Source organism: Hirundo rustica, chromosome 28, assembly GCF_015227805.2.
Source record: "Hirundo rustica isolate bHirRus1 chromosome 28, bHirRus1.pri.v3, whole genome shotgun sequence".
Taxonomy (NCBI): domain Eukaryota; kingdom Metazoa; phylum Chordata; class Aves; order Passeriformes; family Hirundinidae; genus Hirundo; species Hirundo rustica.
Genome location: NC_053477.1, coordinates 234123 through 261962, shown reverse-complemented (window position 1 = coordinate 261962; position 27840 = coordinate 234123). Strand labels below are relative to the sequence as shown.

Genomic DNA, 27840 nt, shown 5'->3' with positions numbered 1-27840 from the left:
TAAAAAAAATGGAAGTTTTTATTAAACAACAACAAACCCAGAAGAACATTCCCCCTTTCCCCACCCTCCTGTGCCCAGCCCCAGGAATTCTGGGGGTGCCCAGAGCCCCCAGGACAGCGTGGCTGCTGCTGGCCAGCCATGGGGTGTCCCTGGGGTGTCGCCAGGGTGTCCCTGGGGTGTCCCTGGGGTGTCCCCGCGGTGTCCCCGCGGTCAGGAGCAGCGTCCTGGAGGAGCCTTGCAGGACAGGTGCCACCTCGGGGTGCCCAGCTGGCACGGGAACGCTCCAGGGCGCAGCCCCACCAAGAGCTGCCGGCCCGGGCTCCCACAGCACAGGGGCTCCGTGGCGCTCACTGCGGAGAAGGGACACGGTCAGGGGGCTCAGGGGACGTGGGGCCGAGCCCGGGCTGCAGAGCTTCCACCCTGAGCATGGATCATCCCCCAGAGAGAGACCCCAACATGGGCACGGCCCAGGCAGGGAAACTGCAACCCCAAAACCAGCACGGTCCCAAAAACCAGCAGAGCCCCAAAAACCAGCACAGCAACAAACCAGAACAGCACCAAAAACAGCACGATCCCAAAAACCAGAACAGCCCCAAAAAACAGCACAGCAACAAACCAGAATAGCCCCAAAAACCAGCAGAGCCCCAAAAACCAGCACAGCCCCAAAACCAGCACAGCCCCCAAACCAGCACAGTCCCAAAAACCAGCACAGCTCCAAACCAGAACAGCCCCAAAAACAGCACGATCCCAAAAACCAGAACAGCCCCAAAACCACCACAGTCCCAAACCAGCACAGCAACAAAAACCAGCACAGCAACAAAAACCAGAACAGCTCCACTCCCAGATCCCCAGGGAAGCGTTTCCCTGCTCACATCCCCAGGATCCAGCACAGCTCCACTCCCAGCTCCCCAGGGAAGCGTTTCCCTGCTCACATCCCCAGGATCCAGCACAGCTCCACTCCCAGCTCCCCAGGGAAGCGTTTCCCTGCTCACATCCCCAGGATCCAGCACAGCTCCACTCCCAGAGCCCCTGGGAAGCGTTTCCCTGCTCACATCCCCAGGATCCAGCACAGCTCCACTCCCAGCTCCCCTGGGAAGCGTTTCCCTGCTCACATCCCCAGGATCCAGCACAGCTCCACTCCCAGCTCCCCTGGGAAGCGTTTCCCTGCTCACATCCCCAGGATCCAGCACAGCTCCACTCCCAGCTCCCCTGGGAAGCGTTTCCCTGCTCACATCCCCAGGATCCAGCACAGCTCCATTCCCAGCTCCCCTGGGGAGCGTTTCCCTGCTCAGATCTCCAGGATCCAGCACAGCTCCATTCCCAGCTCCCCTGGGAAGCGTTTCCCTGCTCAGATCCCCAGGATCCAGCACAGCTCCACTCCCAGCTCCCCTGGGAAGCGTTTCCCTGCTCAGATCCCCAGGATCCAGCACAGCTCCATTCCCAGCTCCCCTGGGAAGCGTTTCCCTGCTCACATCCCCAGGATCCAGCACAGCTCCACTCCCAGCTCCCCTGGGAAGCGTTTCCCTGCTCAGATCCCCAGAAGCTCCTCTCTCCCCGCACAGGTCCCTCCTCGGGGCAGGAGCAGTCCCGCCGTGGGGTTTTGCCCGTCCAGGCCTCTCAGAGCAGCCCGGAGGCTCTGGGCAGTGCCCAGGCCAGGCTGGGCAGGGCCTGGAGCACCCCGGGGTGGGGAAGGGGTCCCTGCCCGTGGCGGGGCTGGATGAGCTTCCAAGTCCCTTCCACCCAAGGCACTCCAGGATCCCGGGACCTTTTCCAGGACAGGCCCCACGGCTCAGAACTGCCCTGCCTGGACAGGCTGTGACTAAAATCCATGTCCCTGGAGCGGAGAGGGAGAGACTCCAGGAAGGGAAAGGAATTCCTGCCTCCAAGGGCTGGACTCGGAGCTCTTCTCACACCATCCTCACCCAAAGCTCAGCCCCAGCTGCAGTGAGAACCTCCAGAGGACACAGAGGTGTGACCCCCCCACCGCAGGGACACCCCACAAGGTCCAACCCCACCCCGGGGCAGTTCCTGGCAAACACAAACCCAAGGTCTCCTGGTTCCCACCTCCCAGCCACACAAACTCTCAGGTTTCTCCTCGCTGCTGCTGGCACCAAATCCCCGGGGAGATTCCTCGAGTGGGGCCCACGGGGAAGTGCCCACCCCAAAGCTCAGCTCAGCCCCAAATTTAAACCCCAGCAGAGCCCTCAGCGCTGGAATTCCGGAGGGAATCTCGGGCCTGGCTGCTGCTGAGCACAGCAGGGTGAAGCCCTTGGGCAATGTGACGTAACCCTGCTGATGTCAGGGCTATAATTAACAACAAAAGCAGCAGCTCCCCCGTTTCCTGTCAGCACAGCTTTCAGTTTGCTTTTGGAGCGGCGCTGGCACCATCAAAGCCCTGCCTTGAACACACAAGCTCAGCTGGAAGGGAAAGTCAGGACCCATATCCAGCTCCACCTGGAAAAATGAACCCCTTCCTGGACTCTGTGCCCGGTGCCATCCCTTTCCCTGGGTGTTCACAGAGTGTTTAAAGGTGACAGGGACACAAGGGGCAGCACAGCAGCTCTGAGGGGACCGCAAAGCACCAAAACCGCCCCTGACACTGAATTTCAGACCTGCACAAGCGACTGTCCCCAGGGACCTGAGGGTCACCGGCTCAGGGTTCCCAGCTCTGCCTCAGCTCTGAGCTCAGCGGCTGCAGGAAACTCAGGAGAGTCAAGGGAGGAAGGATGTGGACGCTCCCAAATCCCAAGATTCAGCCAGGACCACGCCTGGAAACGCCTGGCTGGATGCCGAGTCAGGTCCGAGGCGGCACGACACAAATCCACGCGGCACCGTGGCAGGTGCCGCTGCCCTGGGCGGGATTTAAGGTCCCTTTCAAGGCCAATCAAACCCGAGCAGACACAAGAGCGACAAGGTCCCGGCCGCTGTCAGCCCGGGGACGGAGCAGGAGCCCGCGCTGGGAGCGGCCCGGCTGAGAGCCAGGGCCAGCTGCCGAGGAAAGGCGTCGCCCTTACCTGAGGGCCCTGCTGCTGCTGCTGCTCCTCCGGCTGCGGCGTCGCCAGCGCCGCCTGGCTCAGGGTGCCCACGCGCCCGGGCTGGCCCCGCAGCGTCACCGTGATGGTGGCCGGGGCCTTCAGGCCTGCGGAGCACACGGAAAACGGCCCTGAGACACGGGCTGTGCGCGCTGACAGGGGCCCGACACAAAGCTTTAGGCACCAGGCAGCAGCGAGAGCCTGCGAGAAAACACGTCAGACGGACTCGTCCCAGGCATTGCTCCGGAGGAACCATCCCAAGCAATTCCCCGTCTCTGCACCTGCGGCTTTTCCTGCTTGTTTACCTGAGATGTTTACGGAAAGGTGTTGGCTTCAACGGCCCATGATGCTCAGTGCATAAAAGGAGCGTGTTTTTAATGGACACTGCTATGTGCCCTGCGAGAAGACTGGAGCCCTGTGGTTATTTCAGCCATCCCAAACACACTAACGACACACAGGGATGGTGGAGGGTGCGCCTGGCATTTCTAAGCCTGAAGAGACTTTAGCCTGCTAGCAGGTGCTAATTTTTCCCCAAGGGAAAAGTTCTTGAGAAAGCTTCTTCTCAAAACAATCTTGGCAAACAGCTCTCCTTCCCCAAAACAATCCTCCTCCAGGTGGTGTTCTGCTGTTTCTCCGGTTTAACCTATGGGATTAGAGAGGTGTCGTTCCTGTTCACCGATCATGCCAAGTCTGTATGGCAACACCTTATAAAAGGTGGTAAGAATTACGGTAACAAAGCTTTCCTATACTCTTTGCCTTCTGAAAAATACTTTTGGAGTCCTTCTTTCGTGTCCTACAGGGTCAGAGGAGGCCGCCCCAGAGCTGGAGCCGTCCCTGAGGGGCTGCCCGGGAAGCACGGGCCCGGAGAGCAGCAGGAGCTGCGGGAAGGCTCCTATGGAATTAGAGAGGTGTCGTTCCTGTTCACCAATCATGTCAAGTCTGCACAGAACACCTTATAAAAAGCGGTAAGAATTACACAATAAAGCTTTCCTACACTCTTTGCCTCCTGAAATACGTGGAGTCTTTTGTCTTTCGTGTCCTGCAGTGACAGAGGAGGCCGCCCCAGAGCTGGAGCCGTCCCCGAGGGGCTGCCCGGGAAGGACGGGCCCGGAGAGCAACAGGAGCTGCGGGAAGGCTCCAGCCCCTGCCCGGCGCTCACCTGCGGCCTGGCTGGAGATCTGGGCCAGCCCCGGGAGGCTGCTGGCCAGCTTGGCCAGCCCCCCGTTGGTCAGCAGCTGGTGGATGGCCGTGGGTTTCCCGGCGGCCGGCGCGCCCAGGGCCAGCGAGGCGGGCACGGGGATGGTGCGGACGATGGCGCCGGCGTCCGTGCCGAGGGCGCCCAGGCTCTGCAGCGCGGCGGGCGCCTTCACGGCCGAGCTCTGCGGGGACAGACGGCGCCCTGAGCTCCTGCAGGGACGGGGGAGGCTGGCACCGCCGCTCCCCTCGCCCGCAGAGCTTCTCCCCGGCCGCGGAATCCCGGCGGATTTGTGGATTTGTCCCTCCCAGCCTGCACGTCTCAGCTCGGCCTGAAACTCCCAGTGGGACAAAGTGACCTCCCTGGGGGCACCTCACGCCTGAGAGGTCCCAGGTGGGGCTCTTCCCAGGATTTCACAGGGATACCCCTGATCCCTCTCGAGCTGTTCTCCAACTCAGCAGTTTGGGGGGAGCTGTGATGCCGTAAGTTTTAATTTCATGTTTTTCAGGTTCTGCGCTGCCCAGGGTGCAGCCCTGAGCTCACACTCAGGGTCACTCAGCTCTCTGCACACAGCAGGGACACGAAACAAATCCTGTTCCTGCTGCATACCAAGGACAACTTCCAGCCCCAAAAGCACAAACAGCGGTGGCTGGAGGGAGGAACGAGAAGGATGGGACCTCACAGCCTGGAGCTGGAACTGGACAATTAAACCCCAATGTGCAAATGGACCAAAACTTGTAAAAGTGTGAAACCTCGTGACTGTTTGACCATTTTGTGACCTCGGGTGTAGCCCTGGCCAGGCCCTGTCCTGCCCAAGGTGGATCCTGGAGGCCTTTCAATAAAAATCCCCTTTATCCTCCAGCTCTGTCCAATCTGTTCCAGATCATCCTTCCCAAGGCATCAGCTGCACCCAAACAGCTTCCCTCAGACCCCTTCCCCAGGCCTCAGAATGCCCAGAGCCCCCCCCTCATCTCCTCTGTTCCAGAGGGCCCATCCAGGATCCCTCTGCCTCCAGAGCTCCCTCTGCCCCCAGCTGCCCTGGGGGTCCCCAGGGGCTGCTCACCTGCACAGGTGAGGCGGCGGTGGCGGCACTGGCGGGGAGGTTGGAGGATTTGGTGCCCATGTCCTGCAGGCTGAAGCTCAGCCCCTGGAGCAGGCTGCTGGCAGAGGCTGCCCCTGGAAACACACAGCAGCAGAGTCAGGCTGGGAGGGTTCAACCAGCACCAAATTCCGGGTCTGTCCCGCGCCTCTGGAGCTGTTCCTCAACGAGCAGCACCCCGAGGTCGCTGGGGATCCTCCCACACAGTTTTATGGGATCATGGAATATCCTGAGTGGGATCATCCAATCCAGCCCCTGGTCCTGCACAGACATCCCAAATTCCCACCCTGGGGTCCCTGCACACACACCCCAAATTCCCACCCTGGCTCTGCACACACACCCCAAATTCCCACCCTGGGATCCCATCATACACACCCCAAATTCCCACCCTGGGATCCCTGCACACACACCCCAAATTCCCACCCTGGCCCTGCACACACACCCCAAATTCCCACCCTGGGATCCCTGCACACACACCCCAAATTCCCACCCTGGGATCCCTGCACACACACCCCAAATTCCCACCCTGGGATCCCTGCACACACACCCCAAATTCCCACCCTGGGATCCCTGCACACACACCCCAAATTCCCACCCTGTCCAAGCTCTCTGGAGCTGCGGCAGCCTCGGGGCCGTGCCTGTTCCCTGGGCAGTGCCAGCACCCTCTGGAGAAGAGCCTTTGCCCAAACCCCATGGCACGGCTCCATTTCCCCGCCGCAGCTACAGAGGGTGACTGTGGAACTTTCGGGACCCCGTTACACAGCCCCAGCCCAGGCAGGCCGGGGAGGGCGAGCAGAGGCCCCCGGCGGCGGTGGGCCCGGCTGGGGGCGCGGGCAGGGCGGTACCTGGCAGCGCAGGGCCGGGCTGGGCCGGCAGGCCGTGGCTGCCGCTGGCCACCAGCCGGCTCTGCAGGGCGTGGAAGGCGCTGGGGGCAGAGCTGCTGGGGACGCCGGGCGGAGCCGGGCTCAGCGAGGCCTCGGCGCCTGAGCTCAGCCTGGAAGGGAAGGGAGAGAGCCGGGTGAGCGCCGGGCAGGGACGGCTCCGGCAGGGAGCGGGCGCTGCCCCGAGCCGCACAACCACGGCAAGGGAGGCGCAGGGAAAAGCCTCCAAGATCATCAGCTCCAGGAGGAGTTTCCCTGCGTCCACACCGCTCAGAAATCCATGGATTTCCACACTGGGAGAGAGCTCGGTGCCTGTGTACGCCTCTCGGGGTCACCCTGTGTAATAAAACCCCACCTTTTATTGAAAGCCAGCTCTTCTTCCTCTCCTATCCCAGATAACAGAGTCCTGGCATGGTCTGGGTCGGACAGGGCCTTAAAGCCCGTCCAGTGCCACGGGCAGGGACAGCTCCCGGTGTCCCAACTCCTCCAGGGATCCAGGGCAGCCATGGCTCCCCTGGGAACGGGATCAGTCAGAGCCCCGTTTCCCCAAAGCTTGAATCAGGAAGGAAAAAAGGCATCAGCATGAGATTTACTCCCCAGCAGGAATCCCTGGGCACAGTTCAGGCCCTTCACCAGCTGCTCTGAGGCTCCCTCCCCCTGCCCTCGCAATAAAAACGTTATTTTTACTGCAAAGGTGCCGGAGGGAAACGAAGGGGAGGCTCAAACACGGAATTTCTGCCGAAGCCACCACACAAGAGATGAACAAACCTGAGCTTGGGAAAACCCACGGGACACAAGCACAGCCACACCACCTGCACTCCTGCCCCCATTCCCAGCTGGAGCCCCAGAGTCTCCCCCCAACACCAGGAAATTCCAGGGGGGAACAAGACACCGGAAAGCTCCACACGCAGGGATCCCCCTGTGAGAAAGACCCCCCAAAACTCCCAAATTCCCACTCACTTGGGCGTGGAGAGCAGCCCCGAGAACTCCTTGGCGCTGGGCACGGCCTGGCCGAGGGGCAGCGGCTTCCCGGAGACAACTGCAAAACAAAAAGGAGAATCCTCAGCTCCTCTCCCCCACAAATCCTCCGGGATTCCTCGGGGATCCCCCTCTCTGCAAGTACCCACAGGGGCTCAGGCAGCTCCCAGAGTCTCTTCTCCAGGAATCCCAGCCCGAGGCACCGCGCTGGAGACCGGGAGGAGCAAAATCCAGTTAAAACACTCGCGGAAGGAAAATCCCCAAATCCTTCCGTAAGGAATCTCAGGCCCTCGTCACCAAACGCAAATCTCTCTCCTAAAGGTTCTCTAATCCCCTCCTGTTCCATCCCTGCCTCAGGAATTGCTGGGATCTGGGTGATTTTGTAAGGATTCTCGGTTAAAGACACTTTACAAAATACACAGGGATGCAACAAGTCACGGAATTTGTTTATTGCAGCACTGGGGGATACAACTGCATTCCTTCCTCGTGCATTCCTCCTGCTCACACCCGGCAGAGAAAGAGGCAATTCTCGTTTGGGTTCATGTTTACTTCTGCAATTCATTTCCTTTCTGTGAAAAGAAGTAAAGTTCGGAAAATTAAAAAAAAAAAAAAACAAAAACTAAACAAAACAAAACAAAACAAAACAAAACAAAACAAAAAAAAAAGGAAAAGATTCCAGAAACCAGAGGTTTTCAAAGCTGCCAGAAGATCAAGTGAAACCTTCCAAGAAGGATGAGGATTTGTGTTTTGTCACAGCTCAGAGCTGCTGAACCGGCAGAGGCGCTTGGAAAGGAGCAGAGTTAATTTCCCAGCTTTGAAAACCTCGGATTTCCGAGCAGAACGGCGCCGCTGACCTTTGGTTCCACGAATTCCACAAGCAGGGACTGCTCCGTGGAGCCGGGGCTCTGGCACGAGGAAGGTGCTGAGGGACACGGGGGACAGCAGCCAGAGCCTCTGGCCTCTCTTGGGAAGGCTCAGGGGAGGACGATGGAGCCCATCAGCTCTTCGGGGGCATTTTCCGGGAGGCAGAGGCGGGATGGGAGCTGGGATTTGCCTGGATGCGAATCCCGGGGGATCAGCAGAGCGGGCAGCTCCGCTGGACGGGGGATTTGGGGCGCACAAAACTCTTCCAGAGGGAGGAACTTCGCCAAGATCCCTCGAGCAGCAGCGGGTTCCAGGCGGGAGGAACGCGGAGCACAGGCTCCAGCAGCACCAACGTTCACACCCTGCTCCCAGCAGCACCAACATTCTGCTCCAACAACACCAACATTCACACCCTGCTCCAGCAGCACCAACACTCACCCTGCTCCAGCAGCACCAACATTCACCCTGCTCCAGCACCAACATTCACACCCTGCTCCAGCAGCACCAACATTCACCCTGTTCCCAGCAGAACCAGCAGCACCAGCACTCTGCTCCAGCAGCACCAACATTCACACCCTGCTCCCAGCAGCACCAACACTCACCCTGCTCCCAGCAGCACCAACACTCACCCTGCTCCAGCAGCACCAACACTCACCCTGCTCCAGCAGCACCAACATTCACACCCTGCTCCAGCAGCACCAACATTCACACCCTGCTCCCATCAGCACCACACTCACCCTGCTCCCAGCAGAACCAGCAGCATCAACATTCATCCTGCTCCCTGCAGCACCTATTTCACCCTGCTCCCAGCAGCACCAACATTCACTCTGCTCCCAGCAGCACCGCATCAGCACCCTGCTCCCAACATCTTGTTCCCAGCAGCACCAGCACCCTGCTCCCAGCACCATCAACACCCTGCAGCAGCAGCACCCTGGTCCCAGCAGCACCAGCAGCACCAGCACCCAGCAGCACCAGCACCCTGCTCCCAGCACCATCAACACCCAGCAGCACCAGCACCCTGCTCCCAGCACCATCAGCACCCTGCAGCACCAGCACCCTGCTCCCAGCAGCACCAGCACCCTGCTCCCAGCACCATCAACACCCAGCAGCACCAGCACCCTGCTCCCAGCACCATCAGCACCCTGCAGCACCAGCACCCTGCTCCCAGCACCATCAACACCCAGCAGCACCAGCACCCTGCTCCCAGCACCATCAACACCCAGCAGCACCAGCACCCTGCTCCCAGCACCATCAACACCCAGCAGCACCAGCACCCTGCTCCCAGCACCATCAACACCCAGCAGCACCAGCACCCTGCTCCCAGCACCATCAGCACCCTGCAGCACCAGCACCCTGCTCCCAGCACCCTGCTCCCAGCAGCAGCAGCAGCCTGCAGCACCAGCACCCTGCTCCCAGCACCCTGCTCCCAGCAGCACCAGCATCCTGCAGCACCAGCACCCTGGTCCCAGCACCATCAACACCCTGCAGCACCAGCACCCTGCTCCCAGCACCATCAACACCCTGCAGCACCAGCACCCTGCTCCCAGCACCATCAGCAGCCTGAAGCACCAGCACCCTGCTCCCAGCAGCAGCAGCACCCTGCAGCACCAGCACCCTGCTCCCAGCAGCACCAACATCCATCCTGCTCCCAGCAGCAGCCCCAGGCCTCGAGGGAGGTGCAGGATCCCCCTCCCAGCTCCAGGCTGTTTTGCAGGAGTGTGGAATTCCAAGCCCTGCAGCCACTCGCTCACACCTGGAGTCTCTCCACCTTTTCCCTGCAGCTCAATCCTCCAGAAACCAGGGATCACAAACCACCGAACCACTGCAGCTCCCTCCCTGCCCCTCAGCGCTGCCCCCGGCACGGCCGGGCCCACCTGGGCCCTGTGGGTGCCACAGCCCAGTGCCACGGCCGGGCCCTGTGGGTGCCACAGCTGGGCCCTGTGGGTGCCACAGCCGGGCCCTGTGGGTGCCACAGCCGGGCCCTGTGGGTGCCACAGCTGCGCCCTGTGGGTGCCACGGCCCTGCTGCAGTCACAACTCACTTTCTGCCTGCGTGCCGAGGGCTGCTCCGGGGCCCGTGCCCGCGCCATCTCCGTGCGAGACAATGGTCACCTTGATTTTGGCTCGTTTGGAGGCTTTGGTGCACGAGGTCGGGCTGGGGCTCTGCTGCCTCTTCAGCTGCGCTCGCACATCATCTCTGTCAGCCCCTTCCGAGTGCTCTGAGGACACTGGAACTGGGGGACACAGAAGGAGCTTTTTGAGCACGCAGGGGCGTGCCGGGAGGGGAAGGTGCCCATGCACAGCTGCCTGCTGCCAGCCTGCCCCGCTGCATGCACGGGGCCCCTGCCCTGCGCCGCTGCCCCACTGCTGCCTGCAGCTGCTCCCAGGACACAGCACCAGACTCGAGGCCGTTTCTCCTGCCCTGTCACTTGTGCTCTGGGAGGAGATTGACTCCTGCTCACTGCAGCCTTCCTTCAGGGAGCTGCAGAGAGCGAGAAAATCCCCCTGAGCCTCCTTTTCTCTGGGCTGAACACCCCCAGCTCCCTCAGCTGCTCCTCAGCCGTGTGCTGCAGACCCTTCCCCAGCCCCGTTCCCCTTCTCTGAACAAGCTCCAGTCCCTCAGTGTCCTCCTGGCAGTGCAAGGGCTGCCCTGGCTCTGCAGCAGCTCCACAGAGACACTTCCATCCCCAAATCCCCTCCAGCAGCCCTGAGTGCCGCGTGAGGGCACGAGGCGCGGGTTTGCAGGCACAGAGGATCAGAGCTGAGCCCGGCACAGCCCCAGCAGCCCCTCCAGGAGCTGGGCAGGGTCTGGGAGGCACCGAGTGAAGCAGAGGAGGTGCTGCGGCAAAGCCAAGCCACCAAAACCCCACAGTGGGGCAGAAACCCCGCGGGCTGAGCGCTCCTCCACAGCAGTTTCCTTGCCCTGTCACATCCTGCCCGAAGCACCAGCTCCCCAAGGCCAGGCAGATCCCAAAAAGCACAGAGGAACCACAGGAGCTGCCACACCCTGCCCATCCAACGTCTGCCACCAGCGGGGTACAGTGCCCCTGTGCCAGCCTGGAACGCTGAGAATTCCCTGCTTCCAGAGGGCCCTGGGCATCCTGGAACGCTGAGAATTCCCTGCTTCCAGAGGGGCCCTGGGCATCCTGGAACGCTGAGAATTCCCTGCTTCCAGAGGGCCTTGGGCATCCTGGAACGCTGAGAATTCCCTCTTTCCAGAGGGCCCTGGGCATCCTGGAACGCTGAGAATTCCCTGCTTCCTGAGGGCCCTGGGCATCCTGGAACACTGAGAATTCCCTGCTTCCAGAGGGCTCTGGGCATCCTGGAATGCTGAGAATTCCCTGCTTCCTGAGGGCCCTGGGCATCCTGGAACACTGAGAATTCCCTGCTTCCTGAGGGCCCTGGGCATCCTGGAACGCTGAGAATTCCCTGCTTCCAGAGGGCTCTGGGTATCCTGGAATGCTGAGAATTCCCTTTCCAGAGGGGCCCTGGGCATCCTGGAACGCTGAGAATTCCCTGCTTCCAGAGGGCCCTGGGCATCCTGGAACGCTGAGAATTCCCTGCTTCCAGAGGGCTCTGGGCATCCTGGAACGCTGAGAATTCCCTGCTTCCAGAGGGGATTCAGCAGCCCTGAGGCCAAGATGTGCCTCCCCTCTCACAGCCAGACCTGTGGCTAGAGATCCATGGTATAAAATCAGCGCAGGTGTGCCGCACACGTTTGGATGCTGGGCATCACGCACACACCTTCAGCCGTGGGGGCAGGACCCCCAAACCTCGGGTGACTCCCGGCATTTTGGGGTGACAGCAGAGCCCAGGGCAGTGCCAGGCTCGCTGTGCTGTCACCTCCAGCCGCTTCCCCCGTGCAGTGTCCCCAGCATGCAGCCAAACCACGCAGGAGAGCCCAGCAGCCGAGCGGGACACGAGGGGAGCGGGCACAGGGCGTCCCTCAAAGCGCCACAGGCAGAGACACAGCCGTGTCCCTGTGTGTCACAGCCGTGTCCCTGTGTGTCACAGCAGTGTCCCTGTGTGTCCCTGTGTGTCACAGCCATGTCCCTGTGTGTCACAGCCGTGTCCCTGTGTGTCCCTGTGTGTCACAGCCGTGTCCCTGTGTGTCCCTGTGTGTCACAGCTGTGTCCCTCTGTGTCCCTGTGTGTCACAGCCATGTCCCTGTGTGTCCCTGTGTCACAGCCGTGTCCCTGTGTGTCCCTGTGTGTCACAGCCGTGTCCCTGTGTGTCCCTGTGTGTCACAGCCATGTCCCTGTGTGTCCCTGTGTCACAGCCGTGTCCCTGTGTGTCCCTGTGTGTCCCTGTGTGTCACAGCCGTGTCCCTGTGTGTCACAGCCATGTCCCTGTGTGTCCCTGTGTGTCACAGCCATGTCCCTGTGTGTCACAGCCATGTCCCTGTGTGTCCCTGTGTGTCACAGCCGTGTCCCTGTGTGTCCCTGTGTGTCACAGCCATGTCCCTGTGTGTCACAGCCGTGTCCCTGTGTGTCCCTGTGTGTCACAGCCGTGTCTCTCTGTCACAGCTGTGTCCCTCTGTGTCCCCGTGTGTCCCTCTGTGTCACAGCTGTGTCCCTCTGTGTGTCCCTCTGTGTCCCTGAGTGTCCCTCTGTGTGACCCAGCTGTGTCCTTGTGTCCCTATGTGACACAGCCATGTCCCTGTGTGTCTCTGTGTGACCCTCTGTGTCCCATTGTGTCCTTGTGTGTCACAGCTGTGTCCCTGTGTGTCCCTGTGTGACCCAGCCGTGTCCCTCTGTGTCCCATTGTGTCCTTGTGTGTCACAGCTGTGTCCCTGTGTGTCCCTGTGTGTCCCCGTGTGTCCCTGTGTGTCCCTGTGTGTCACAGCTGTGTACCTGTGTGTCCCCTGTGTGTCCCTCTGTGTCCCTGTGTGTCCCTCTGTGTCCCCGGGTGTCCCTCTGTGTCACAACTGTGTCCCTCTGTGTCCCCGTGTGTCCCCTCCTGCCCTGCCCGTGCCAAGAAAGGCTGCCTGCCTGTTCCCATCCCATTCCCAAACCCAAGGCTCCACGCAGATCCTGTCTCCCACCTGAGGCAGCCGAGGCAGCGCTCTAATGAACGCAGAGCTGTTAATTAGCCCTCGGTGCCACAGCAGAGGCCGGTCCGGGGCCGGGCTGGTCCCACACTTCCAGGTGTGTCCCTGCCCTGGTGGCACGGGGACAGGCTCACGGGAGGCTCCGGGAGCCAGGAAGGTTTGAACCAGGCCCGAGAGGAAAAGGTCTCCCTGAAGCAGCAGCTGGGGCAGTGCTGCTGGCAGAGGTGAAGGCAGAACAGTCAGGGCACTCAGGGGCAGCTCAGCCCCGCCGCCACCCCGAGGGAGAAGTGACAGCGACAGCAGAGTGACAGCCGCAGCCTCCCCTGGGCCGCCCTGTCCTCGCTGTGCCGCCCCCAGCGCCACACGGGCACTGCCATCCAGGGAAATCACAGCCTGGGGCAGCCTGCACCTCCGTCCCTCAGAGCACGGCACCGCCGGGCGCTCGCACTGCCACCGCTGTGCCCCTGCGGCAGACAGCGTCCCTGTCCCTGATCCATCGGTGGGGCCTGTCCCTGATCCACCAGGGCCTTCCAAAAACGGTCCCTGATCCACCAGAGCCTTCCAAAAACCATCCCTGATCCACCAGAGCCTTCCAAAAACCATCCCTGATCCACCAGAGCCTTCCCAGAGCCATCCCTGATCCATCAGAGCCTTCCCAGAGCCATCCCTGATCCACCAGAGCCTTCCCAGAGCCATCCCTGATCCATCAGAGCCTTCCCAGAGCCATCCCTGATCCATCAGAGCCTTCCCAAAGCCATCCCTGATCCATCAGAGCCTTCCCTGATCCATCAGAACCTTCCCAGAGCCATCCCTGATCCATCAGAGCCTTCCCAAAGCCATCCCTGATCCATCAGAGCCTTCCAAAAACCATCCCTGATCCATCAGAGCCTTCCCTGATCCACCAGAGCCTTCCCAGAGCCATCCCTGATCCACCAGAGCCTTCCCAGAGCCATCCCTGATCCATCAGAGCCTTCCCAAAACCATCCCTGATCCATCAGAGCCATCCCTGATCCACCAGAGCCTTCCAAAAACCATCCCTGATCCACCAGAGCCTTCCCAGAGCCATCCCTGATCCATCAGAGCCTTCCCTGATCCATCAGAACCTTCCCAGAGCCATCCCTGATCCATCAGAGCCTTCCCTGATCCATCAGAACAGTCCCAGAGCCATCCCTGATCCATCAGAGCCTTCCCAAAACTGTCCCTGATCCAGCAGAGCCTTCCCAGAGCCATCCCTGATCCAGCTGAGCCTTCCCAAGGCCATCCCTGATCCATCAGGGCCTTCCAAAAAACATTCCTGATCCACCAATGCCTTCCCAGAGCCATCCTTGATCCATCAGAGCCTTCCCAAAGCCATTCCTGATCCATCAGACTCTTCCCAAAGCCATTCCTGATCCATCAGACTCTTCCCAAAGCCATCCCTGATCCATCAGACTCTTCCCAAAGCCATGCCTGATCCATCAGAGCCTTCCCAAAGCCATTCCTGATCCATCAGAACCTTCCCAAAGCCATTCCTGATCCATCAGAACCTTCCCAAAGCCATTCCTGATCCATCAGACTCTTCCCAAAGCCATCCCTGATCCGTCGCCCCTTTCCCAAGGCTGTCCCTCTGTCCCTGACCCCCCAGGCCGAGCCGTGCTGCTGCTGTGTCCACCCCTGGCTGTCCCTCCTTCTGTCCCACGTGTCCCCAGCTGGGTCACACTGGTGTCCGCGCCCCCAGCACAGGAAGGGGTTAAACCCACGCCCGCCAAGCTCCAGTCCATCAGAGCAATCCCAACTCCAGCTTTATCCAGCGGGAGCAGCTCAGCAAAGCCCGAGACCTCGGCGGGCAGCAGGGGAAGCACAAAGCAGGGGACAGGGGACAGGGGAGGAGGAGGATGGCGGAGGAAGGCAGCAGAGGCAGAGAGAAGGAGGGAGACAGCGAGAGAGACAGCGAGGAGTGAGGAGATACTCACCAAAGAGACATGAGGAGGTGCCAGGAGGAAGAGCTTTCCTCACCAGCATGTTTTGTTTCAGAAAAGCAGCAAACTGAGCTGAAATGAATCAGAGAGAATTACAGAATCACAGCCCGGCTCCGCAGGGGACAGCGGCTGGGGACACCGCCCTGACCCCAGGGGGCCTTGGAGCAGGCAGAGCGCCGGACACCGCCGGTGCAGCCACAGGAGACGCGGCAAAGGGCACATCTGGCCTGGCACGGCCTGGCACAGCCTGGCACATCCCGGCAAGGGGCACATCCGGCCTGGCACGGCCCCACACAGCCCAGCACATCCGGCCTGGCACGGCCCGGCACAGCCCGGCAAGGGGCGCATCCAGCCTGGCACGGCCCGGCACAGCCCGGCAAGGGGCGCATCCAGCCCGGCACAGCCCGGCACATCCGGCCTGGCACAGCCCGGCACAGCCCGGCACATCCTGGCAAGGGGCGCATCCAGCCTGGCACGGCCCAGCACATCCCAGCAAGGGGCACATCCCAGCAAGGAGCACATCCCGGCACATCCTGGCACACCCTGGCAAGGGGTGCATCCGGCCTGGCACGGCTCGGCACAACCCAGCACATCTGACCTGGCACAGCCTGGCACATCCCAGCACACCCTGGCAAGGGGCGCATCCGGCCTGGCATGGCCCGGCACATTCGACCTGGCACGGCCTGGCACATCCCAGCACATCCCGGCACATCCGGCCTGGCACATCCCGGCCCAGCTCCTTCCCAGCAGGGAGCCCCTGGCAGGCACCCGGGCAGGAGAGCAGGACGGGGCTGGGCTGAGCCGGGAGCAGCCGGGAGATGTGAGCCAGAGCGTCCCAGCAGCGCTGGCTGGGGATCGGCACCGCGCTCCCAAGAAACCAGGAATCAGCACAGCGTTCCCTATGGAACCTGGGATCAGCACAGCGTTCCCTATGGAACCAGGAATCAGCACAGCACTCCCTATGGAACCTGGGATCAGCACAGCGTTCCCTATGGAACCTGGGATCAGCACAGCGTTCCCAAGAAACCAGGAATCAGCACAGCGTTCCCTATGGAACCTGGGATCAGCACAGCGTTCCCTATGGAACCAGGAATCAGCACAGCGTTCCCTATGGAACCTGGGATCAGCACAGCGTTCCCTATGGAACCAGGGATCAGCACAGCGTTCCCTATGGAACCAGGAATCAGCACAGCGTTCCCTATGGAACCAGGGATCAGCACAGCGTTCCCTATGGAACCTGGGATCAGCACAGCACTCCCTATGGAACCTGGGATCAGCACAGCGTTCCCTATGGAACCAGGAATCAGCACAGCGTTCCCTATGGAACCAGGGATCAGCACAGCACTCCCTATGGAACCAGGAATCAGCACAGCGTTCCCTATGGAACCTGGGATCAGCACAGCGTTCCCTATGGAACCTGGGATCAGCACAGCGTTCCCTATGGAACCAGGAATCAGCACAGCGTTCCCTATGGAACCTGGGATCAGCACAGCGTTCCCTATGGAACCTGGGATCAGCACAGCGTTCCCTATGGAACCTGGGATCAGCACAGCGTTCCCTATGGAACCAGGAATCAGCACAGCGTTCCCTATGGAACCTGGGATCAGCACAGCGTTCCCTATGGAACCTGGGATCAGCACAGCGTTCCCTATGGAACCTGGGATCAGCACAGCGTTCCCTATGGAACCTGGGATCAGCACAGCGTTCCCTATGGAACCTGGGATCAGCACAGCGTTCCCTATGGAACCAGAAATCAGCACAGCATTCCCTATGGAACCTGGGATCAGCACAGCGTTCCCTATGGAACCAGAAATCAGCACAGCGTTCCCTATGGAACCAGAAATCAGCACAGCATTCCCGAGAAACCAGGAATCAGCACAGCGTTCCCTATGGAACCAGGGATCAGCACAGCGTTCCCTATGGAACCTGGGATCAGCACAGCGTTCCCTATGGAACCTGGGATCAGCACAGCGTTCCCTATGGAACCAGGAATCAGCACAGCGTTCCCTATGGAACCAGGGATCAGCACAGCGTTCCCAAGAAAAGCAGGCACCACCACAGCACTCCTGACAGAACCAGGCAGCAGGAACCACCACAGCATTCCTGAGAAAACCAGGAATAACCGCAGCATTCCCGAGAAAATCAGGCACCAGGAACCATTACAGCTTTCCTGAGAAACCAGGAATCAGCACAGCATTCCCTGTGGAAGCAGGAATGAGCACAGCATTCCCTATGGATCCAGGAATGAGTGCAGTGCTCCCGATGGATCCAGGAACGAGCACAGCATTCCCTATGGATCCAGGAATCAGCACAGTGTTCCCAATGGATCCAGGAACGAGCACAGCATTCCCTATGGATCCAGAACGAGCACAGCCATTCCCTATGGATCCAGGAACGAGCACAGCCATTCCCTATGGATCCAGGAACGAGCACAGCCATTCCCTATGGATCCAGGAACAAGCGCAGCCATTCCCTATGCATCCAGGAACGAGCACAGCATTCCCTATGGATCCAGGAACGAGCACAGCCATTCCCTATGGATCCAGGAACGAGCACAGCCATTCCCTATGGATCCAGGAACGAGCACAGCCCTTCCCTATGGATCCAGGAACGAGCACAGCCATTCCCTATGGATCCAGGAACGAGCACAGCCATTCCCTATGGATCCAGGAACGAGCACAGCCCTTCTCTATGGATCCAGGAACGAGCACAGCCATTCCCTATGGATCCAGGAACAAGCACAGCCATTCCCTATGGATCCAGGAACAAGCGCAGCCATTCCCTATGCATCCAGGAACGAGCACAGCATTCCCTATGGATCCAGGAACGAGCACAGCCATTCCCTATGGATCCAGAACGAGCACAGCCATTCCCTATGGATCCAGGAACGAGCACAGCCCTTCCCTATGGATCCAGGAACGAGCACAGCCATTCCCTATGGATCCAGGAACAAGCGCAGCCATTCCCTATGGATCCAGGAACGAGCACAGCCATTCCCTATGGATCCAGGAACGAGCACAGCCATTCCCTATGGATCCAGGAACGAGCACAGCCATTCCCTATGGATCCAGGAAGGAGCACAGCCATTCCCTATGGATCCAGGAACGAGCACAGCCATTCCCTATGGATCCAGGAACAAGCGCAGCCATTCCCTATGCATCCAGGAACGAGCACAGCCATTCCCTATGGATCCAGGAACGAGCACAGCCATTCCCTATGGATCCAGAACGAGCACAGCATTCCCTATGGATCCAGGAACAAGCGCAGCCATTCCCTATGGATCCAGGAACGAGCACAGCCATTCCCTATGGATCCAGGAACAAGCGCAGCCATTCCCTATGCATCCAGGAACGAGCACAGCCATTCCCTATGGATCCAGGAACGAGCACAGCCATTCCCTATGGATCCAGGAACGAGCACAGCCATTCCCTATGGATCCAGGCTCCAGGACAGCTCCATGGAGCCTCCTCCAGCACCCCCTGGGAAGTGCTGCCCCCAGCCACAGCGGCACAGAACAGAGCCCGGAGCCGCGACGGGTGCGCAGGGTGACACCCAGGGGTGCGCAGGGTGACACCCAGGGGTGCGCAGGGTGACAGCTCAGTGTCACCCAGGGGTGCGCAGGGTGACAGCTCAGTGACACCCAGGGGTGCGCAGGGCGACAGCTCAGTGACACCCAGGGGTGCGCAGGGTCACCGCTCAGTGACACCCAGGGGTGCGCAGGGTGACAGCTCAGTGACACCCAGGGGTGCGCAGGGCGACAGCTCAGTGACACCCAGGGGTGCGCAGGGTCACCGCTCAGTGACACCCAGGGGTGCGCAGGGTGACAGCTCAGTGACACCCAGGGGTGCGCAGGGTCACCGCTCAGTGACACCCAGGGGTGCACAGGGTCACCGCTCAGTGACACCCAGGGGTGCACAGGGTGACAGCTCAGTGACACCCAGGGGTGCGCAGGGTGACAGCTCAGTGACACCCAGGGGTGCGCAGGGTCACCGCTCAGTGACACCCAGGGGTGCGCAGGGTCACCGCTCAGTGACACCCAGGGGTGGCTGTACAGCGTGACACCCATGGCTCTGCAGGGTCACCGCTCAGTGTCACCCAGGGGTGCACAGGGTCACAGCTCAGTGACACCCAGGGGTGCGCAGGGTCACCGCTCAGTGACACCCACGGGTGCAGAGGGTCACCGCTCAGTGACACCCAGGGGTGCACAGGGTCACCGCTCAGTGTCACCCAGGGGTGCACAGGGTCACCGCTCAGTGACACCCAGGGGTGCAGAGGGTCACCGCTCAGTGACACCCAGGGGTGCACAGGGTCACCGCTCAGTGTCACCCAGGGGTGCACAGGGTCACCGCTCAGTGTCACCCCCAGCCTGTCCAGGCCTGTCCCGAGCACAGGCACAGCAGGGAGGGTGAGCAGCCATCCGCAGGCGCCGCTGGAATTTCCCCGCAGGGATCCTCAGCCACCGCTGCTCTCCCCGAGCCCCCGGAGGTCCCCAGCACACTGAAGGGTTTTAACCGGCCTCCAGCAGGGCACAAAACCCACAGCTCAAACGGTTCCCTGTCCACTGCAGGTTCTCCACAGGGCCTTTGCTGCAGGATGGTTCCGTAATTCCCCAAATCCCGCAAATTCCACCTCAGTTCAGCAGCCTCGACCATCCCCTGAGCACCTTCAGGGTCTCCCCAAGCAGCCGTGAAGGAGACACCAGAGCAGGGGTCCCAGAAGAATCTCTCCAGAGAGAAAACCCTTCCCTGTTCCAGCAGCAGGGAGGCTCCACAAGCCGCACAAACACCGTCTCCAACCTCACCCCGACCCTGCAAGCGCTCAGCTGCCCAGAAAGCTGCCACGGGGAGCTCGGAATTCAAGACGGGACTCGGAAAATAAAAACCTCCACAGGTCCAGATAGAGAAAAACCGAAATTCGGGCGGCAGGGAATTACCTTGTGCCTGCTTGTGGGTCAGCACCGCCTCCGGCCTCGGCACCTGCCTCCTCTGCAGCTGCGTGGGGCCAAGCTGGCTGGGTTTGGGCAGGGCCAGGGCGGCCACCTTGGCCTTGGGGCTGGACGTGGGGCTGCTGGACACGCTGGACAGGTCCTGCCGGGACACAGGGACACTCAGCACGCGGCGCCCGAGGGCTCGTCATCCCGGGACTTCTAAGGCTGGAAAAGACCTCCAGGGTGATCGAGCGGCGCTGTGCACAGCACGAGGTGACTCCACCGGCCTGCTCCAAAGCCTCATAACCCTTCCCATCAGATAATTCTCCCAAATCTCTCAGCTAAACCTCCCCTGAGGCCACATCCCCCAGGGTATCCTCTCACCTCCGTCTCCCAGCTGCTCACCACAGATTCTGGGGATTCTGGTGGCACAAGCCCCTCTCTTTACACACCCCCAGCTGGAATTGCCCCGGGAAGAGCTCCCACCTCGGAGCCTGAGGGCGAGGCTGGCACTTTGGCCGCAGGGGAGGCGGGCCTGCTGCTCCTCTCGGGCAGCTCGAAGGACAGATCCCTCCTGCTGCAGTCTCGGGGCTTCTTCTTCTTCTCGGCGTCCAGGTCGCGGGGCTCGGAGCCCGAGTGGCTCTCGGCCCGTGTCAGCACCCCCGTCAGGAAGTCTGCAATCTCATCCTGGGAATTTTGGGATAAAGAGCGGTATTCAGTGCTGGGCAGGTCTCTGAGCGATGCATCTCCAGGGCTCGAAGCAAGGCAAGGCGGGGATGAGGCTCCGTGGGTTCGGTGTTTTGCAGAAAATCCCCGAAACCTCGCAGAGAGGATGAGGACTTCTCAGTGAAGCTCTCAAATCACTGATTTAGGACACGTGGGATAAAACCACCGTGGCTTCTCCCAGAATGCTGCTGTGTCCCCGGGCAGATGTGTTGGGACACTCAGGAAACTGCTCCCTGGTTAAGGTGCACCCCCAGGCATCTCACAGCTCCCTTCCAAACCCCCTCAGGAGAGGATTCCATCCCTTCCCACCCCATCCATCCCCCAGAACATTCCATCACAGGTTCTTCCCTTTCTGAGGTGCGATGAGAAGATCCCTGTGGTTACCTGGATGCACCTGTCCACCATGCTCTGGGTCAGGCCTTCTGACTTCTTCTTGGCTTTGCTTATCCTAGGGGTAAAAAAGAACCCAAACAGGTGGAAATTCACACTTCCACGAGCACACTCCCGTCGTTCTTCACCTGATGAGGAAAACGATCCTTTTTGGGTCTCCCCAAAGCATTCTGCAAAGCCAATCTGACATTTCAGAGCTCTGCCTTCACACCCAGTGTCAGTTTTAGGTTTCTTTCTTTCCTCTCCTTTACTGATTTTCACTATTAGAGATTCCTGACTGCTGTGATGCTCCCCAATCTCCCCTGTGCTGCTGGGTCCAGCCCGAGGTCGGGCCCATTCCCATACAGGTTTTTCCTGCACTCATTCCCAGCACAGCCAAGTCTGGAGCATGTTCATGCAATTCCCACCTCACTCCAGCACAGAATTTGGGGGCTGCTGTCCCCAGCACGCTCAGACGCTGCCCAGAATTCCCAGGAAGAGAGAACCCAGCCGGCAGAGCCTCACCTGAGGTTGTCATCCGCCCCTCCCACCACCACCATGCTGTTGTCCGCCCGGATCTTCTCCCGGAAATCCTCCATGGCCTCCACGTTGCACTGCAGGGAGTTCTGCCCGATCACAAAGAGCACCGGGGTCTTCATCTCCAGGAGGGGATCATCCACATCCTGCGGGAGCAACGCGAGCTGGGCCGGAGCCGGAACCCCGGGAGGAGGCTGAGGAAGCTCCCGGGGTGAGTCCCAGTGGGATTTGCTGAGGCCAGAGGGAAACTGCTCGAGCCGAGCCGCAGCACGCTCCAGAAAACAGAGCGGAAAATGCCCTCCCAAGGGAATTCCACTGCCCTTGGGATCAGCCACTCCTCAGCGTGACTGCGTCCATCAGCATTCCCTACCCAGCCACACACGGCTCGAAAGGGAGACGTGGGAATCCGTGAAAATGACATGGGTAACGAGGGACACGGGACAACAAGGGACACGGGACAACAAGGGATCCAGAACATGGGTAACGAGGGACACGGGACAACGAGGGACACGGGACAATGAGGGACACGGGACAACGAGGGATCCAGAACATGGGACAACGAGGGACACGGGACAACGAGGGACACGGGACAACGAGGGACACGGGACATGGATAATGAGGGACACGGGACAACGAGGGATCCAGAACATGGGACAACGAGGGACACAGGACAACGAGGGACACAGGACATGGATAATGAGGGACACGGACAACAAGGGATCCAGGACATGGAAAACGTGGGACACGGATAAGAGGGACTCGGGCCCCCAGCAAGCAGCTCCAAACCCACCCCAGAGCAGAGACAAGCCGAGAGCACTCCTCACCCCACTTCAGGCATCAAGAATCACATCAGGGTTGCTGCAGCCCCTCCTCTGAGAGCAACAGCTCCTCCAAACAGCAATCACACACACTCCCCAAAAATCAGCCAGTTATGGCTGGACTGCCAAGAACGATTCCACAAAACAGCCCACGGAGGGTTAAAGACAAGCAGACCCCTTTCAGCAGCTCCATCGGGTCCTTACCCCTCTGGGGCCGTCCACGGTGAGCAGCGGGAAGCCAAGGCACACAACCGCAGTGACATATTCCATGACAGAAACCTAGGCAGGGAGAGAGCATTCCCAGAGAGCAGTCAGCACTCCCAGAGCCCAGCAGTGACAGATTCCCTCAGGAAACCTGGGCAGGGAGAGAGCAGTCAGCATTCCCAGAGCCCAGCAGTGACAAATTCCCTCAGGAAACCTGGGCAGGGAGAGAGCAGTCAGCACTCCCAGAGCCCAGCAGTGACAAAATCCCTCAGGAAACCTGGGCAGGGAGAGAACAGTCAGCACTCCCAGAGCCCAGCAGTGACAGATTCCCTCAGGAAACCTGGGCAGGGAGAGAGCATTCCCAGAGAGCAGTCAGCACTCCCAGAGCCCAGCAGTGACAAATTCCCTCAGGAAACCTGGGCAGGGAGAGAGCATTCCCAGAGAGCAGTCAGCATTCCCAGAGCCCAGCAGTGACAAATTCCCTCAGGAAACCTGGGCAGGGAGAGAGCAGTCAGCATTCCCAGAGCCCAGCAGTGACAAATTCCCTCAGGAAACCTGGGCAGGGAGAGAGCAGTCAGCACTCCCAGAGCCCAGCAGTGACAAAATCCCTCAGGAAACCTGGGCAGGGAGAGAACAGTCAGCACTCCCAGAGCCCAGCAGTGACAGATTCCCTCAGGAAACCTGGGCAGGGAGAGAGCATTCCCAGAGAGCAGTCAGCACTCCCAGAGCCCAGCAGTGACAAATTCCCTCAGGAAACCTGGGCAGGGAGAGAGCATTCCCAGAGAGCAGTCAGCACTCCCAGAGCCCAGCACATCCCAGGAATGGAGGCTGCTTTGCCAGGCTCCTGCCAGGCACAAAACACCTTAATAGCAACACCATGGTGATTAACAGAGTGATTAAAAAACATCAAATGACTCAAATTGCAAAGGGCTCCATGACCAGAGGTCAAAGCCAGGCCTGGGAATGAGCACAGGGACAAAGAGAACCCCAAGAGGCACAGAAAACCAGCTCTGAGCTGAGTTGCCAAGGGGGCTCTGGGAGAATCACAGAACCCTGGAATGGTTTGGGAAGGACCTTGGAGCCCATCCCACCCCATCCCTGCCACGGACAGAGACACCTTCCACTATCCCAGGCTGCTCCAAGCCCTCTCCAGCCTGGCCTTGGACATTTCCCAGGATGGAGCAGCCACAGCTCCTCTGGGAATTCCATCCCAGCCAAGAATTCTCTCCCAATACCACATCCATTCCTGTCCTCTGGCAGTGGAAGCCATTCCCTGTGTCCTGTCCCTCCATCCCTTGTCCCCAGTCCCTCTCCAGCTCTCCTGGAGCCCCTTCAGGGCTCTGAGCTCTCCCTGGATCCTTCCCTTCTCCAGGTGAACATTCCCAGTTCTCCCAGCCTGGCTCCAGAGGTTTCCAACCCTGGAGCAGCTCCGTGGCCTCCTCTGGACCGGCTCTAAGAGATCCACACCCTTCCAGCGCCCCCTGAGGACACAGGACCGTGGCACTCACATGGCAGGCCACCAAGGCACCCGTGTTCCACCCGATCAGGATGATCTGCTTGTGGGAGAAGTGGTTGTGGATCTGTGGGACACAAAACGCAGGCAGGGCTGGAGAGCTGGGACAGACGCTGGGACATTGCCCAGGGTGGCACGGCACCCCCGGGCGCGGGGCAGGGAGCGCAGGGAGCACAGGGCACCGTCCTTGTCCCTCACCTCGGCCACCTTGCCCCTGACGGCGCCGATCATGTGCTCCAGGCACTGCAGCACCCCCACCCCGCTGCCGCTGTTCAGCAGGGACGTGGCGATGGGGATCACCTGCGGAAAGGGACAGCAGGGACATCAGCAGGGACACCACCAGGGACATCAGGGACAGCATGAGGGACAGCTAGCAGGGATGGGGACAGCATGAGGGACAGCCAGCAGGGATGGGGACAGTGTTAGGGACAGCAGAGACAACCAGCAGGGATGGGGACAGTGTTAGGGACAGCCAGCGGGGATAGGGACAACGTCAGGGACAGCCAGCAGGGATGGGGACAGCACAAGGGACAGCCAGCAGGGATGGGGACAGCATCAGGGACATCATCAGGGATGGGGACAGCACAAGGGACAGCCAGCAGGGATGGGGACAGCACGAGGACAGCCAGCAGGGATGGGGACAGTGTTAGGGACAGCCAGCAGGGATGGGGACAGCACAAGGGACAGCCAGCAGGGATGGGGACAGCAGGGACAGCCAGCACAGTGCTGGGGACAGCACGAGGGACAATCAACACCGTGCTGAGGACATCAGGAATAACCAGCACACTGCTGAGCACACCCTCCAGCACAGGCTGCAGCCCAGGTCACACGTGAACTGTGCTTTCTGTCCTTCTCTCCCGTGGGATCCTCTCCTGACTACCAAAACCAGAGGGGACGGAGAATTCCCGACTCCCAGCAGGACCAGCTCTGCTTCCGCCCTGCACCAACCCCGGTCACTGGGTGGGAGGTGTGAGCAGCTCCACAGCCAGGCAGCAGCCTGAAGTCATCTCCAGTCCCCCTCTTCCTACCAGAGTCCCACCAAACCGTAACCACAGCACCGGGAGACCCCAAACGCGTCACATTTGGGCAACTCCAGCCCCCGTCACGGGCCTCCAGGTGGCAGGTGCCAACCTCTGCTTTTGGCAGAGCCCAGGGGTCTGGAGCACCACAGGCTCCTGAAAACAAAGCTCAGCAGCCCCAGCTGTGGGTCCTTCCCTCAGAGCAGCCCCACAGATCCAGCCCCACAGATCCAGCCCCACAGACCTTCCCGAGGCAGGAGAGCTGGGACTGCCAGAAGCGGTGCCGCCGGGACGTGGGGAACATGGAGTTGGCAGGGCCGGAGGAAGCGATGAGGATCAGGGGGGATCCGGGCAGTTTGCTCTGCAAAGTTCAACAGGAGCCGTGTCAGGGACAGCAGCCATCCCAGGAAAGGCCTCCCTGCCCCACAAGGAAGAGGGAAGGATCTTGAACAGCTCCTTGATTGTTTTCCCAAGCCTAAATTCCTTCAGGATACCCGGGAGAATTTCTCTAATAGAAGGGAATCTCCTTTCCAAGGGACAGCTCCAATCCCTGCTCTGTGTGACAGGGAGAGAGCCAGGGAACGGCTGGAGCTGTGCCAGGGCAGGGTCAGGCTGGGTTTGGGGAAAGGCTCTTCTCCAGAGGGTGCTGGCACTGTCCAGGGAACGGGCACGGCCCCGAGGCTGCCGCAGCTCCAGAGAGCTTGGACAGGGTGGGAATTTGGGCTGTGTGTGCAGGGATCCCAGGGTGGGAATTTGGGGTGTGTGTGCAGGGCCCCCAGGGTGGGAATTTCGGGGGTGTGTGCAGCGATCCCAGGGTGGGAATTTGGGGTGTGTGTGCAGGGATGCCAGGGTGGGAATTTGGGGTGTGTGTGCAGGGATCCCAGGGTGGGAATGTGGGGTGTGTGTGCAGGGATCCCAGGGTGGGAATGTGGGGTGTGTGTGCAGGGATGCCAGGGTGGGAATTTGGGGTGTGTGTGCAGGGATCCCAGGGTGGGAATTTGGGGTGTGTGTGCAGGGCCAGGGTGGGAATTTGGGGGGTGTGTGCAGGGATCCCAGGGTGGGAATTTGGGGTGTCTGTGCAGGGATCCCAGGGTGGGAATTTGGGGTGTGTGTGCAGGGCCAGGGGCTGGATCCATGATCCTGCTGGGTCCCTTCCACTCATGGAGCAGGTCTAAAGCAGGGACAGAGGCAGAGGACGGGAAGACCAAAGCTGCCACAGGGGCACTCACAGGTTTATTATGGGACAGGACACCCACTGCTGGGTCCCAGGGTCTCTTGAGCAGCAGTGACAGCGCCTCAGCACCTGCTGCTCCCGTCTTGGCCGTGGAGGAGAGCAGCATCCTGTCGATGAGTGCAGGGATCTGCGAGCAGAGGCCAGGGGGGGCTGAGCAAACGCACCCCAAACATGGGATAACGCTGCCAGCCTCTCCCCTCCGCCGGCTGTGCCAAGGGACACCGGCGCCCGCGACAGCCAAGCCCCCTGCCGCCGTTATCACCTTTCCTTTCAGCGTCTGCAGCGCGTCCAGGTAGGCAGCCAGCACAGGCAGGCTCAGCGTCTCCACCAGCGTCGTGTGGAGCCACTGGATGAGTTTGGTGTCCCAGTTGACGCTGGCCAGGGCCTGGCGCACCCTGCGGGCGCATTTATCCACCGCGATCCTCCTCAGCACCGGCTCGTTGCAGGCCTGGGAACCGGGAATTTCCAAAGGAACAGCTCAGGGCGGCGCCGAGCACGGCACAGCGGCCACGTGCTCGTGGAAACGTCGGCGTGGGCTGCACGAACATCCGTGAGCACGGCGTCTGTCCGAGCACTGCCAGCACGGATTCACATTCCCTGCCATTCCCAGCACGGATCCACTGACATTCCCTGCCATTCCCAGCACGGATCCACTGACATTCCCAGCACGGATTCACATTCCCTGCCATTCCCAGCACGGATCCACTGACATTCCCTGCCATTCCCAGCCTGGATTCACATTCCCTGCCATTCCCAGCACGGATCCACTGACATTCCCAGCCTGGATTCACATTCCCTGCCATTCCCAGCACGGATCCACTGACATTCCCTGCCATTCCCAGCATGGATTCCCATTCCCTGCCATTCCCAGCATGGATCCACTGACATTCCCATCACGGATTCACATTCCCTGGCACTCCCAGCCAGGATCCACTGGCATTCCCAGCCTGGATTCACATTCCCTGCCATTCCCAGCCTGGATTCACATTCCCTGCCATTCCCAGCACGGATTCACATTCCCTGACATTCCCAGCCAGCAACTACTGGCATTCCCAGCCCACATTCCCATTCCCTGGCACTCCCAGGAGGAGGCTGAGGGGAACCCCCATAGCAATCCAAAACTTCCAAGGGGACTCTCCAATCCCTGCTCTGTGTGACAGGGAGAGAGTCAGGGAACAGCTGGAGCTGTGCCAGGGCAGGGTCAGGCTGGGTTTGGGGAAAGGCTCTTTCCCAGAGGGTGCTGGCACTGCCCAGGGAACGGGCACGGCCCCGAGGCTGCCGCAGCTCCAGAGAGCTTGGACAGGTGGGAATTTGGGGTGTGTGTGCAGGGATCCCAGGGTGGGAATGTGGGGTGTCTGTGCGGGGCTACGGGTTGCATTGATGATCCATGTGAGTCCTTCCAGCCCAGGACATTCCATGATCCCACAAAAATCACGG

The 27840-nt window shown here is 60.5% G+C and overlaps 1 protein-coding gene across 3 annotated transcripts; it reads right to left on the bottom strand.

The window, feature by feature from the left end:
• KANSL3 (KAT8 regulatory NSL complex subunit 3) lies at window positions 1-26846 on the bottom strand. Of its 3 annotated transcripts, XM_040087916.2 has the most exons (18): window positions 26666-26846; window positions 26399-26530; window positions 25414-25530; window positions 24349-24450; window positions 24146-24217; window positions 22638-22712; window positions 21604-21761; window positions 21094-21157; window positions 20470-20670; window positions 19990-20143; window positions 15051-15128; window positions 10091-10282; window positions 7168-7246; window positions 6172-6320; window positions 5291-5403; window positions 4192-4411; window positions 3015-3139; window positions 1-350 (listed from the first exon to the last, which is right to left on the bottom strand). In XM_040087916.2, exons 2-18 carry the CDS (start codon window positions 26507-26509, stop codon window positions 348-350), a joined length of 2013 nt encoding a protein of 670 aa, XP_039943850.1. In that variant the 5' UTR covers window positions 26510-26530; window positions 26666-26846; the 3' UTR covers window positions 1-347. The 3 variants fall into 3 exon arrangements, with proteins under 3 accessions (XP_039943850.1, XP_039943851.1, XP_039943852.1); XM_040087917.2 differs by lacking the exon at window positions 15051-15128; XM_040087918.2 differs by lacking the exons at window positions 10091-10282; window positions 15051-15128 and having other exon boundaries at window positions 26666-26800.
• Window positions 26847-27840: the final 994 nt, after the last annotated feature.

Bases quoted from the DNA above. Each gene is read 5' to 3' on its own strand.
- KANSL3 (XM_040087916.2), bottom strand. From the start codon at position 26,509: ATGCTGCTCTCCTCCACGGCCAAGACGGGAGCAGCAGGTGCTGAGGCG. The intron at 6,321-7,167 runs GTGAGTGGGAAT...CTTCCCTTCCAG, and splicing joins GGGCTGCTCTCCACGCCCAA to GCTGAGCTCAGGCGCCGAGG. The intron at 5,404-6,171 runs GTACCGCCCTGC...GTGTGTTTCCAG, and splicing joins GCCCGGCCCTGCGCTGCCAG to GGGCAGCCTCTGCCAGCAGC.